Here is a 14,289-nt window from a genome sequence, read left to right as displayed (position 1 = left end):
ATAGCTTCCATATAAACCGATCTTGAGTTTTGACTTCTTGAGCCTCTAGAGGGCGTAATTCTTGTTCGCGTGTTTGCATTTTTCTTGTTTGCATGTAGTGTTTCAGTTTCACTTCCAACTATTGTGCTAAATATGGTTCGAATCGGTTCATAATCTGATATAGCTGCCACATAAACCGATCTGGGGTCTTGACTTCTTCTGCTTTTAGAGGGTGGAATTCTTATCCGATTTGGCTGTAATTTTGCACGTGGTGTTTTGGTATCACTTCCAACAACTGTCATATAAACCGATCTTGGATCTTGACTTCTTGAGCCGCTGGAGGGCGCAATTCTCATTCGATTTGGAGGAAATTTTGTACAACGACTTCTCCCATGACCTTCAACATGCGTGTCCAATATGGTCTCAATCGATCAATAGCTTGATACAGCTTCCATATAAACCGATCTCCCGATTTTGCTTCTTGAGCTCCTACAAGGCTCAATTCTTATCCGAATGAACTGAAGTATTTATGGTCCGAATCGGACTATAACTTGATATATGTCCAATAGCATAACAGTTCTTATTCATTATTCTTTGTTTGCCTAACAAGAGATACCGCGCAAAGAACTCGACAAATGCGGTCCATGGTGAAGGGTATATAAGAGTCGGCCCGGCCGAACTTAGCACCCTCTCACATGTTTTTTTTTTCATGTAATCTAAAATTTTTATATGTTTGTATTGTATAGGTTAGGTTAGGTTGAAAAGAGGGTGCGGATATTAGTCAGTAATCGGCTTGCTGTGCGCTCTAAATACTTAGAAAGTACCCTGGAAAAAGAAAGCTAAGTTAGGAATTCCGTGCTACTTACAAAATCCTTAGTTGTTTTCCATGCCACGCCCCATGTTGGTTCATGTCTGGTATTGTGTTCCCACCTAAGTGCCGGTAGCTATTGGACGCAAAAGCCGGGCAATGAGATAAGAAATGCTCCTACGGTTCATCATCTTCCCCGTATGCCCTACACATGCTATCACTGATTTTACATAAGTGAGCACCGATTTTACATAAGTGAGCTTGTAGTCCCATGTGTCCCGTTATGATACCGAGATCTATACTGACCTCCTCTTACATCCTTCCTTCCTTGTATTGTGTATATATTTAAGTTAGGTTGAAAAGAGGGGTGAGCCAGTAATCGGCTTTGTATATATATTTAGTTTAAAATTTGGCCTCTAAGGATTATGAAATCTATAGACTTAAGAATGAAAATAAGTCAAAAGCACTTAATTGCAAATTGCCAATTTTGCCCATTAACATTCCACTAAGGAACAGGGGAAAACTTCTCACATATAAATGAGTGCAGTCCAATTCAAGTTTAAGCTCAATGATAAGGGGCCTCCTTTTTATAGCCGAGTTCAAACGGCGTGCAGCAGTGCAACACCTCTTTGGAGAAAAGCTTTACATGACATAGAACCTCACAAATGTTGCCAGCATTAGGAGGGAAAAGCCACCGCTGAAAATTTTTGTATTTTTTTTATTTTTATAAGGATGGGGGTATATTCATTTTGCAACACATCGAAATATCCATTTCCGACCCTATAAAGTATATATATTCTTGATCAGCGTAAAAATCTAAGACCACCTAGACATGTCCGTCCGTCTGTCCGTCTGTCTGTTGAAATCACGCTACAGTCCTTAAAAATAGAGATATTGAGCTGAAATTTTGCACAGATTCTTTTTTTTTGTCCATAAGAACGTTAAGTTCGAAGATGGGCTACAATGGACTATATCTTCATATAGCTCCCATATAGACCGATCGGCTGATTTAGGGTCTTTGTCAATTTGGCTCAGATCGGTCCAGATTTGGATATAGCTTCAATATAGACCGATCCTCCGATTTGGGGTCTTAGGCCCTTAAAAGCCACATTTATACAGCCAGATTTGGATACAGCTGCCATATAGATCATTCTCTTGATTTAAGGTTTTGAGCCCATAAAAGGCGCATTTATTGTCCGATGTTGCCGAAATTTGGGACAGTGAGTTAAGTTAAGCCCCTTGATATACTTCTGTACCATAGATCGGCCCAGATTTGGATACAGCTGCCATATAGACCGATCTCTGGGTTTTAGGTTTTGGGGCCACAAAAGGCGCATTTATTGTCCGATGTCGCTGAAATTGGAGACAGTGAAATGTGTTAGGCTCTTCGACGTTCTTTTTTAATTTGGTCCAGATCGGTTCAGATTTGAATATAGCTGCCATATAGACCGATCTCTCGATTTAAGGTTTTGGGTCCTTAAAAGGCGCATTTACTATCCGATTTCGCCGAAATTTGGGACAGTTCGTTGTGTTTGGCCCCATAAAAGGCGCATTCACAATCCGATTTCACTGAAATTTGACACAGTGACTTATGGTAGGTTTTTCGACATCCTGGTCGTATATGGTTCAGATCGGTTTATTTTTATACCCTCCACCATAAGATGGGGGGTATACTAATATCGTCATTCTGTTTGTAACTACTCGAAATATTCGTCTGAGACCCCATAAAGTATATATATTCTTGATCGTCGCGAAATTTTATGTCGATCTAGCCATGTCCGTCCGTCTGTCCGTCCGTCCGTACGTCCGTCCGTCCGTCCGTACGTCCGTCCGTCCGTCCGTCCGTCCGTCCGTCCGTCCGTCTGTCTGTCGAAAGCACGCTAACTTCCGAAGGAGTAAAGCTAGCCTCTTGAAATTTTGCACAAATACTTCTTATTAGTGTAGGTCGGTTGGTATTGTAAAAGGGCCATATCGGTCCATGTTTTGATATAGCTGCCATATAAACCGATCTTGGGTCTTGACTTCTTGAGCCTCTAGAGTGCGCAATTCTAATCCGATTGGAATGAAATTTTGCACGACGTGTTTTGTTATGATATCCAACAACTGTGCCGAGTCTGGTTTAGATCGGTCAATAACCTGATATAGCTGCCATATAAACTGATCTTGGGTCTTGACTTCTTGAGCCTCTAGAGGGCGCAATTCTTATCCGATTGGAATGAAATTTTGCACGACGTGTTTTGTTATAATATCCAACAACTTTGCCAAGTCGGGTTCAAATCGGTCCATCTTTTGATATAGCTGCCATATAAACCGATCTTGGGTCTTGACTTCTTGAGCCTCTGGAGTGCGCAATTCTTATCCGATTGGAATGATATTTTGCACGACGTGTTTTGTTATGATACCCAACAACTTTGCCAAGTATGGTTCAAATCGGTTCATAACCTGATATAGCTGCCATATAAACCGATCTGGGGTCTTGAATTCTTGAGCCTCTAGAGTGCGCAATTCTTATCCGATTGAAATGAATTTTTGCACGACGTGTTTTGTTATGATATACAACAACTGTGCCGAGTCTGGTTTAGATCGGTCAATAACCTAATATAGCTGCCATATAAACCGATCTTGGGTCTTGACTTCTTGAGCCTCTAGAGGGCGCAATTCTTATCTGATTGGAATGAAATTTTGCACTACGTGTTTTTTTATGATATCCAAATCGGGTTCAAATCGGTCCATCTTTTGATATAGCTGCCATATAAACCGATCTGGGATCTTGACTTCTTGAGCCTCTAGAGGTCGCAATTATTGCCCGATTTGCCTGAAATTTTGTACTACGGATCCTCTCATGACCATCAACATAGGTGCTTATTATGATCTTAATCTGTCTATAGCCCGATACAGCTCCCAAAGGGTGCAATTCTTATTCGAATTGGCTGACATTTTACACAGGTCTCCAACATGTAATAATAGCAGAGCAAATCTTTTCTTATATCCTTTTTAGCCTAAGAAGAGATGCCGGGAAAAGAACTCGGCAAATGCGATCCATGGTGGAGGGTATATAAGATTCGGCCCGGCCGAACTTAGCACGCTTTTACTTGTTAGATATAGCTACTAAAAAGATCTTTATTTTGTTATACACAATTGAACAATGACTTGTTCTTATTAGTAATTGGTCCAAATTGGAACATATTTCGATATAACTGCAATGGGACATAAGGTATGCAATTTTCACCGGATTTTGATGAAAGGTGGTTTACATATATACCCGAGGTGGTGGGTATCCAAAGATCGGCCTGGCCGAACTCAACGCCTTTCTACTTGTTTTCTGATGGTCTCGCCAGGATTCGAATCCAGGCGTTCAGCGTCATAGGCGGCACTAGCAGTACCTCTTTTCAACCCAACCTAACCTTATAAATATGAATGAATTGGAAGTGCTCATTAAACTCTTTTGTGGTATGATATAAATGCATTTTTAATTTTTGTATATAGTAGCTGTTAAGATGGTCTTACACTAAACAAATTTAATTAAAATAGCTTCATTGTTTGGTACTTTGAGTCATAAACTCACCGTAAAGGGTGGAGCTTTATTCCACACAAATTATGGTGCTAGCGATGTTTTTTGTATGCTAAGTCATAATCAAATCATTTAAGCAAATGGAATGGTAATAACATTTGATTTTTGGATTTTTTCAACGTTTCGCCCTTCCTCTTTGATTTTTTATTGAGGCGTCAAGAATGCATTACAGTTGGTGTTTTATTTCAGTACTATATTGCCCTAATCATAACCAATCGTTTAGAATTCTCTATTATTAATAACTATCCAGTACAACTTTTTACTTAAACTCTATCCAGAACATCTGATTTGTACTGGATAAAATTCGTAAAAGTTATTTCCTTGATATCTAGAAGCACTTGCCATCAATGGCACATTATTTTTGTTTTTTTTTTTTATTGAAGATGCATTGTGACAAATTTTACTTTAAAAATGGTGTAAACTTACATTTTGACAAGGACGTTCATCGGAAAGCAGTCGTACGGCACCACGGCCCAAGGCCTCACGTTTTCGTTGAGCCGAAAAAATGCGCAACTCTTTGCGTTCTTCGTCACTTAAGGACTGGCAGTAACGGACCTGTGAGATAAACAGAATAGAAATAAAAACATGTTTTAATAAGTCATTAACATATCATCATCCCATGACACAGAGACATTGGAATGAAGTTTAGTGTATCTTTAGAGTATGTATTAATTACTTATGTACATTTCTTACGAGTATATCCATTTTCCATAGTCATTTATGGTTGACATCAAAGCAATGCAAAAAATCTATTTTATTACAGTTTTTCACGTTTCCTGATGGCTTTGTCAAACCACTTGGCCTATGCTAATGCGATTTCAATTTATTCCCATAGTTGCAAACATATGTGTCCTAGTTTTTGAGATTTCCTGTAGTACCTGTTACTGATTTTGGTTTATTATTTGTGACCAACAAACAGGCAATCATTTACGCATGTAACTCTGATAAATAGCAATGATCATAAATTCTTACGCGCATGTGCAAATTCATCGTCAACACTAAGCGGTGGAATGACACATGTGGCATTTTACAACTACCCATAAATTTTGTCAAAATGTCATGTAAAACATGTGGCCAACCAATATGAATAAAATACAGATCTAACAGAAATTGTATAACTGCATACCCATTAATCGCCGAAGGCTGATAACTTTTGTCAACACCAGGCTGAAATAATTTTAATAGTAATCATAGAAAATCAAAGAAATAAAAAAAAATAAAATAAGTTTTACTGAGGGTTTGAAAATTCAAAGTCTATGAGAGTTGAATCCAATTTATATTGAGCCAAATTCTCAAATAAAAGTGCAGTTATGAAATGCAAATGGTATCAACACACTGGTAAAGATAAGTTCTTCTGTTTACTGCTACTATAGGTTAGGTTAGGTGCAGATCTTAATTCGCCCCATGTCACTTTGGACATACACCTAAGCCAGTAATGGGCTTGTTGTGCGATCTAAAAAATATAAAGTAACCTCTAAAAAGAAAATGTTAAGTTAGGAACTCCGTGCTGCTTACAAAATCCTTAATTGTTTTCAATACCACTAAGTTGGTTCATGCCTGGTACTGTGTCTCCACCTAAGTGCCAGTATCTGTTAGAAGCGAAAGCCGGGCAATGACAAAGGAAATGCTCCAACGTCTCATCATCTTCCCCGCATGCCCTACACATGCTATCACTTGCCGCACCGATTTTACATAAGTGAGCTCATAGTTCTACGTGTCCCGTGATATGATACCAATAGCTATACTGACATCCTTCTTGCTTCCTTTCAGCAATAGCCGCGTCTTCTCACGATACGATTTTCGCCGTGCTACCTACCGTTTCGCTCTTCCTGCTGTACTGCTACTATATCTTATTGAAGATTTTTCTTATCTTTAAATTTAACTTGCAGTATATTGGCGATCACAACCTACCACTGAATCTAATTTGGCTTCAGAAAATACTTTCCGATTACTTCTTTCTGCATAAATACTGTTGTTAAAAGCCGTTTGAAACAGAGTTAGGATTCGCTGTTTTTTTAGGGGAACAATGTCGTCCTTTTCTCCAAAACCAATTAATAAAAATCTTTGCTTCTCTTTCGAGACAAGCTCACTGATAGGAGATTTTTTTTGCAAATGGAAAGGGAAAGCTAGGAACGCAACACACACCAACTACTATAAGACGCGTTTCGTAATTTGGTTTAGAACTACTCATCAGTCATATTAAGTATGAAAGCTTCAAGGGCTGTACGTTGGTATGTTGTACTTATACCGAGCTTATTGCGAAAACGCCTCCATGATATAAATACCACATTAACCATGCTCGACGAGGTTAACACAAAAGAACACGACGCTAACACAACAGTGGTGGAAGTTCTGAATCCCGACTATGGTCCGGTTTCTACAGATAAATCTCCACCATTGTAAGGCCGCGTCGGCGGCACCAAAGGACCTCCTGATGGCAGGGGATATGACGTGATTATTATCCAGGAACCATGGGTGTGTGGAAGAATGGCTCGCGGACTAAGAATTCCGGGATTTAAACTACTCAGGGGTTAAATGGGAGACATAGAACCTGTTTTCTTGCAAAGGGTGGTCTTAATGTGTTTCTTCTTCCGTCGCTAATAACTGAAGATTTAGTAGTAGCCAGCCTTGAAATAAACAAGACTCATTACTGGTTGACTTCCCTATATTTGGCATACGATTCATAGATGCCGCCTTCAGTCGCAGGTTGAAGCCGCTTTTGTAGGGAAGAATGGTCTCATTTTAGAAAGTGATGCTAATGCACATCACCAGATATGGGGAAGTTCAGATGTCAGATGTCAACGTAAGGGGTGAGCTGCTTATCGAATATATTATAAGTTGCAATCTGGCGATTTATAATAAAGGGGATAAACCGACCTTTATTGCCAGAAACAGGCAGGAGGTACAAGACATTACCTTCCTATCGGAAGTTATAAGTGGAAGAATATGCGACTGGGAAGTGTTGGATGACTACAGTTTCACTGATCACCGTTACATTGGTTTCAGCCTTGGAGAAAATACTGCACACGTGGCCCCTCGGCTAAACAGAAGAAAGGCGGATTGGGATACATTTCGGCACAAATTCTGCACGTCCATCCCTTCTAGTTTTCAGCCTTGGAGAAAATACTGCACACGTGGCCCCTCGGCTAAACAGAAGAAAGGCCGATTGGGATACATTTCGGCACAAATTTTGCACGCCCATCCCTTCTAAAACTGAAAAGGAAGTGAAAACTACAAAGGATATAGACACAGTGGTCAAGCGGATCACGAATGACTCGCTTGTGACAGCATGTCCTACTGGCAAGCCAAGGTATAACGACCGCCATGGTAGACCGCAGAGCTGGTTAGTCTAAGGAAGGACTGCATAAAATTATTCAATAGAGTTAAAGCCACAAGAGCAAACACGATTGGGATACCTGTAAGGCTGAGCTAGGAAAATATAAGGGCGAGCTGAGAAAGGCTCAGAACAAATCCTGGGTAGAATTCTGCAGCTCCGTGGAGAATACATCTGAGGCCTCGAGGGTAAGGAAGATTCTGTCCTCGAGAACTATTAAGGAGGGTATATTCAGAAGTTAGAGAATGTATGGACAATGTCTAGTGAGGAAACACTAGAACTATTCGTTGATACACATTTCCAGGGAAATTCTTCAACGGATAACGTGACGCCAAGAGGGGTAGTCACTGGTATGCATTTATCGGACTGTCTGAACCGAAAAGCCTCTGGGCGATAAAAAGTTTCGACTACTTCAAGTCGCCAGGCCCTGATGATTTATTACCGGTTGAATTACAAGCTGTGTCTAATAGACTGGTTCCCTGGATTAGGGAAATATGCCCTGCTTGTATCAGAATGTAATATATACTTTTGGGATGGAGGGACACGAAGGTCATTTTCATTCTGAAGGCGAAAGATTTTCGTTCTATTAGTCTATCATAGTTATTAGTCTATTAGGTTAATAGAAATATATCTCAGGGGAAAGATCCCTGGAGATCGCTTGTCGCGGCAGAAGCATGCATATAGTAAAGGCAAATGCACTGAAACAGCTCTTCACGACCCGTTCTCCCGATGTCAAGGAATATACAATGGTAGTATTTCTTGACATTGAAGGTGCTTTCAATAATGTAAAACCGACATCAATCATGAAGGAGTTGGAGTTTTTAGGCATCAACTCTACCGTAAGGAAGTGTATTAATAGCTTACTTACTAAAAGAAGCATTACGGCAGGCTTGGGATCTGTGGATCTAAAAAGATGGGTCAGCAGAGGAACACCTCAGGGAGGTGTACTGTCTCCTCTACTTTGGAATATAGCCATTAACAATAAATTATTGTCTCTGGAAAAAAAGGTGTAAAAGTGGTCGCGTGTGCTGATGACGTGGCTATTGCGGTTAAGGAAAAGTTTCCCTGCACTCTAAGAGATATACTTCAGGAAGCTGTACGTGCAATATCGAAGTGGGATACCGAAAGTGATCTAGGTGTAAATCCGTGCAAGTTCTTTTCAGCAGGAGATTCAAGTTGCCTACAGTAGAACCTGTCTCCTTTGTAGGAGAGAATGTTACATATACAGAAAGCCCAAAATACCTGGGTGTTTTGCTGGAGGTTAAGGGAGCTTTTTCTTTGGTCATGTGGCGGCTACGGACACTGTGTTATCCTTGATCCAATATCCGATGTTCTAGGCATTGTGGAGTACACCCTACCTGATCCGCTTTTTGATAAAAAGAACTGTACCACTTTTCCTGAAATAACCGATTGGAGCTACGATATCCTTGGTAACAGAAGTTACATAGACTTCTATACGAATGGTTCCAAACTCAACGACCTGGTGGGCTTTGGAGTGTACTCTAAAGATCTAGAACTGGTCACATCGAAAGGGTTATGTAAGCTAAGTTTTCAGGACCAGGCCCGAAGTGCAAAGAGTGGTCACAAAGATGGGGCTGTGAGCGTTCCAAAACTATGTGGTCTAATCTAGACTTGAAGAGGTCTAATCTAGACTTCTTTGCTGTCATTGGCTAGAACATGCTGACATACTGAAGGTTGCCAGCAACGTCTTTTGCAAAAGCAGTGAGAACATTGAAGAAGAAGAGACTATAGAACATTTTCTATGTGTGTGTCCCGCTCTAGCAGTCAGAAGGAATTCCACTTTAGGTTCTCATTTCTTTGAGAACCTCTTTGATTTTGCGGATGTGAATATTCGCAAGTTATTGGGCTTTTTTAAGCGATCTGGATGGTTCAACGGTAGGAATTAGAAGGCATCTTCCTTGTCTAAGTGAGTCTGATGGCAGACTGTTACTTAAACCTAACCTAACTTACCCCCATAAATGCGGCAACGATGTCGTATCGTATACGATTGCACCATCTTGCCGTCAGAGCACACAATGATGACGTTTGTGATAAGTTAAAATTATACCTTATCCTTTTCGATCATCAATTTGAAGAAATCAACGAATAAATCTTCAGCTCCATTGTTCAATACAAGAACAGCGGAATTGATTGTGAATTCTCCATAATTCTTGGTATCACATGTGACAGACCTTCTTACACCATTCTCCTTCCCATACCCTTCTGCGACTTGAAACAAAGCTAGGTTTAGAAACAAAATCCTCAAGACGTTTGCACCACTATTGGGGATGCAGACCAGAAACCTTGGGACTGTTGGCCGATCAGAAATAAACTATGCAATGCCAATGTGAACCATAAGCGTAGATAGGCATCTGCAAATTGTAAACAGTTTATCTGGGGAGTCTAATTAGAATTCTCGACAATACGGAAGTGGCAAACTGCTTCCAAGTAAATGCTGTTCTGGCACTTAGTCAGTCTACAATTACATCAGCCTTTAAGATATCTAGCCGTGTCCGTCCGTCTATTGATAAAACGCTAAAATTTTCCCCGAACATCTCACTAAGAAAAGGGTGCAAACTTCTCATCATTGAGTGCTGGCAGTTTCGAGTTTAAGTTCTTAATAAGTGGCCTTATTTTAATAGCCGAGTCCGAACGGCGTACCGAGGGTCAACACCGCGTTGACGTAATGCCATGTAAACATGACGTAGCAACTCACAAATGTCGTACCTCACAATTAACTCCTCCTCTTAGTAACCACCGCTGAAAACTTTTCTGATGTTCTCCTCAGGATTTGAACTCAGGAGTTTAACATCATAGGTGGACATGCCAACCTTTGCACTGCAATGGCTCCGAAATTCATGCTACAGTCTTTAAAACTGGATGTATTGATCTGAAAGATGAACTATATCTTGACATATGCCCCGTATAGACCGACCTGCAGATTTTAAGCCTTGAGCCCCACTGAAAGTTGGCATGGAGAGTGACATACATTCATCCTTTCAACATCAGTCGAACATAAGGCGAACAGTTTTTTCCTGATTTCGCTGAAATTTGGCACAGTGAGTTTTATTAGGCCTTCTTGCCAAGCCTACTTCAGATTAGGCCTTAATGGCGTATTTATTAACCGATTTTGCTGAAATGGTACGGTGAGTTGTATTAAACCCTACATATCCTTCCCAAAGATAGTGAATATCGGTTTTTTTTTGCCCTATAGACCGATCTCCCGATTTGCGGTATTTTACCCATACCCATTCATTACCCAATTTTTCAGTAATTTGGAACATTGAGGTGTGTGATACATCGTTCCCGAGTTTTGTTGACATCGGACCATATGTTAATGTAGCTGCAATGGTATAATATATCCCCGAGATGGGATGATCAAGGTTCGGCCCAGTCGTTTATAGGACACATCTAGTCATTCCGTTTGCAACACGTCGAAATATTGATTTGCGACCCCATACAGTATACATATATATTGTTGATTATCTTGACATTCTAAGTAGATCTAGCGATGTCCATCCGTCCGTCTGACCGTCTGTTTAAATCGCCATAGCGGTTCAACGGTTGAAGATAGCAACTTGTGAAGATTGCAATTTCGAAAGTTTCATATCGGTTCTGATTGGGATATAGCCTCCATACCGATTCACCCATATGACTTCTTCAGTGTTTAAATGGGACTTCCAATCCGTGTTAAGTATGGTCTAAACGGTTTATAACTTGATACTGGTCCCATATAAACCAATCTCTCGTTTTTACTACTTGAACCCTCGAAAAGTGGAACTGTTATCCGAATTGACTGAAAAATTGTATTTATTGTTATATAACGATTCCTTACATCCATAGTTAATATTAGCCAAATCGGTCTATTACCTCGTATAGCTCCCATGTAAACTGAAGTCCTGACTAGCCTGACTTAGGAGAAATTTTGTAAAAATAACAAACAATAAATAAAGTTTTAATAGAAACGGCGGAACTAAGCACGTGTTTACTTGTTATTTAATTTTTTACGAAATTATTCTGCAATTAAAACAATCAGCTCTCTGCTTACCTCATTGTCCTGTGGTGGTAACTGATGAAGCAATTGCTTTATGCGGTATTTCTCACCGGGACTATTTACGTACGGCACCTTGTCGTCGGGTAGCTGGGAAAAATATAACCGAACCTGAAATCAGAAACGAAAATAGGAACAATTAAATTGAAACGTAATGAGAGTGGCGTTTGTATAAAAGCAAATTGTTTATAATATTGCCATTTATGGCCATATTTATATCACCCCAAAAATATATGTCAGGCGATTAATCAAAGACAAATCTGGATGTGTGTGTGTGTGTGTCATAGCCATTTTAGTCATTTTCGTTTATGGCAACTTCTTTTTTGGCCATAGAAAGTAACCATCTACTCGTATTATGTTATTTTGGCCAATGTCTTTCTTTGTTTGTACGTCGTTTCTGTTGCAAGTCTATCCTGCCTGCAATGGATTTTTGGAGTCAACACTCACATGCTGTGCAAAGCAAAAAAATACTTTCACTCTTCTTGGAGTCATGACAATTTGGTCAATTTCGATTAAAACCTAATGACGAGCCATGCATCATGCGGTATCAACTGTGGCATTGCACCCAAAAGGCTCTTGTCGAGCGTTATCACAACATTCGAATTTGGCGACAATAGCCGTTAGATGGTTACACTCCATAAGTGCCCTCTGGCACTTGGCCTCTAGATCTGTGAGTGGTGATGATGTGTGTGTGTGGTTGTTAGACTCGCTATCCTTCCATGCATGGACAGTATCCACTTGACTAGTTTGTATTTTCCTTTGTGGCACTATCACCAGATTAGGCCATTCATTCATGGCTTTTCCACGAGTTTAACGTCATGGCACCCATGCTGTGTGCATCTATTCGAGTAGTAAAGTTCAATTAGTTGCCCATCCACAATGCCAAATCACACTATTACAATTTCGCACAGTGTTAGATTTTACGTTAAATTTGATATATTGATTGATGACAATTACTTAAACTCAACTCAAGGCATTGAATCGAGAGATCGTTCTCTGATTTAATCGGGCGCATAAAAAACTGAATGAGAATGACGACACTGTTCGCCATATGGGTCCATATGTTTACAAGACAAGCCAAAATAATTAATAAGTTCAAATTCGACACGTATCTTGATCGCCATGACACTTTAATTCGATCTGGCCTTGTCCGTCCCTCTGTTAGTCCATCTGTCTATATGTATGTTGAAAGTATGCTTAATTTCGGAGGAGTAAAGCTAGGTGCTTGAAATTTTGCACAAATACTTTCTTTGAGTATAGGTCGGCTGGCACTGCAAATGGCTGCCTTATATTGGGTTGCCCAAAATGTAATTGCGGATTTTTCATATAGTCGACGTTGACAAATTTTTTCACAGCTTGTGACTCTGCAATTGCATTCTTTCTTCTGTCAGTTATCAGCTGTTACTTTTAGCTTGCTTTAGAAAAAAAGTGTAAAAAAAGTATATTTGATTAAAGTTCATTCTAAGTTTTGATATCGGATCTTGAGCCACTAAGGGCGCAATTCTTACCCGATTCAGCTAAAATTTTGCACAGGGTGTTTTTTTTACTTGTAATAGTTTTGCCAAGTATTGTTCAAATCGGTCCATAACCTTATACTTCCTCATGTTCTTGAGCCTCTTCAGCGAGCAAATATAACTCGATTTGGCTCAAATTTTAAACGTGGTATTTTTTTTATGGCTTCCAACAGTCATGGAAAGTACGGTCCATTTTAGTTTTTTACCTAATGCACGTCCCATATATTCGAAAAATTCATTTAAAACAGTGTCAAATACGATCCATGAGCTCGTAGAAAGCCTTCGGATGAAGCAACTATTGACGGCATTCCCTTGGTCTTCACGGCCAAATCATATGCTCTTTCATTCCCCCTTACTCCGCTATGGCCCGACAACCAAGCAATGCGGATCGTGCCATTCTCAGAGAAGGCTTTAATTCTCATTTTACAATCCAAGACTACTGGCCGTTAAGATGTTTACACTCAACGTACTCAACCATACCAACTCACGCATTCCGTGATTGTCCGGATCACCGTTTTCAGGATATTTTGGTGAGATAATGGGCCTTAGAACTTTTATCGGGAGATCGGTGGACAGATGTGGGTCATACTCGACACTCGGTTCTTACATAACTCACTGTGCTGAAGTTCAGCGAAATCGGCTAATTAATGTTACTTTTATTGACATAAGAGGTTCAGCGTCATAGGCGGACATGCTAACCTCTGCGCTACGGTGGCCTTTATTTCAGCGTAGGATATGACTAAACAAGTTCATTTTCTCTTCCGGATTTCTACATCGTCAGTGGAAGTGTTTGTTCTTATTTGAAATACGGTTTGGCCAGAAAATTCGAAGTATTTGTCGTAGGTAGCGATTTATGAAACTTGGACTTTACGGGTAGTCGCTTGTGTCAAGCTCCAAGTTGTATAATCATATAATGAAATAGATTTCAGTTTACTGTTAAAGATTCTGTCTTTTTGTATTATGTAAGATGTCACTGCATCTCCAAACTTTGTTGAGGAGTAAGTTAGGAAGGTGCTTCTGGCCTTGTGAATA

General features: G+C 40.0%; 1 protein-coding gene across 2 annotated transcripts in view; it reads right to left on the bottom strand.

Moving 5' to 3' along the window:
- Positions 1 to 14,289, bottom strand: part of LOC106088101 (protein espinas) — a 214,736-nt gene that overhangs the window by 46,498 nt on the left and 153,949 nt on the right. For both annotated transcript variants that reach the window (XM_013253412.2, XM_013253410.2), the window contains 2 exons: positions 11,741 to 11,854; positions 4,785 to 4,913 (listed from right to left, as the gene is read on the bottom strand). In XM_013253412.2, coding sequence (XP_013108866.2) covers positions 4,785 to 4,913; positions 11,741 to 11,854 — 243 coding nt within the window. The remainder of the gene's footprint in view (positions 1 to 4,784; positions 4,914 to 11,740; positions 11,855 to 14,289) is intronic.

The sequence above is a fragment of the Stomoxys calcitrans genome, chromosome 5 (assembly GCF_963082655.1).
Source record: "Stomoxys calcitrans chromosome 5, idStoCalc2.1, whole genome shotgun sequence".
Taxonomy (NCBI): Eukaryota; Metazoa; Arthropoda; class Insecta; order Diptera; family Muscidae; genus Stomoxys; species Stomoxys calcitrans.
This window is presented reverse-complemented; position numbering and strand designations above follow the sequence as displayed.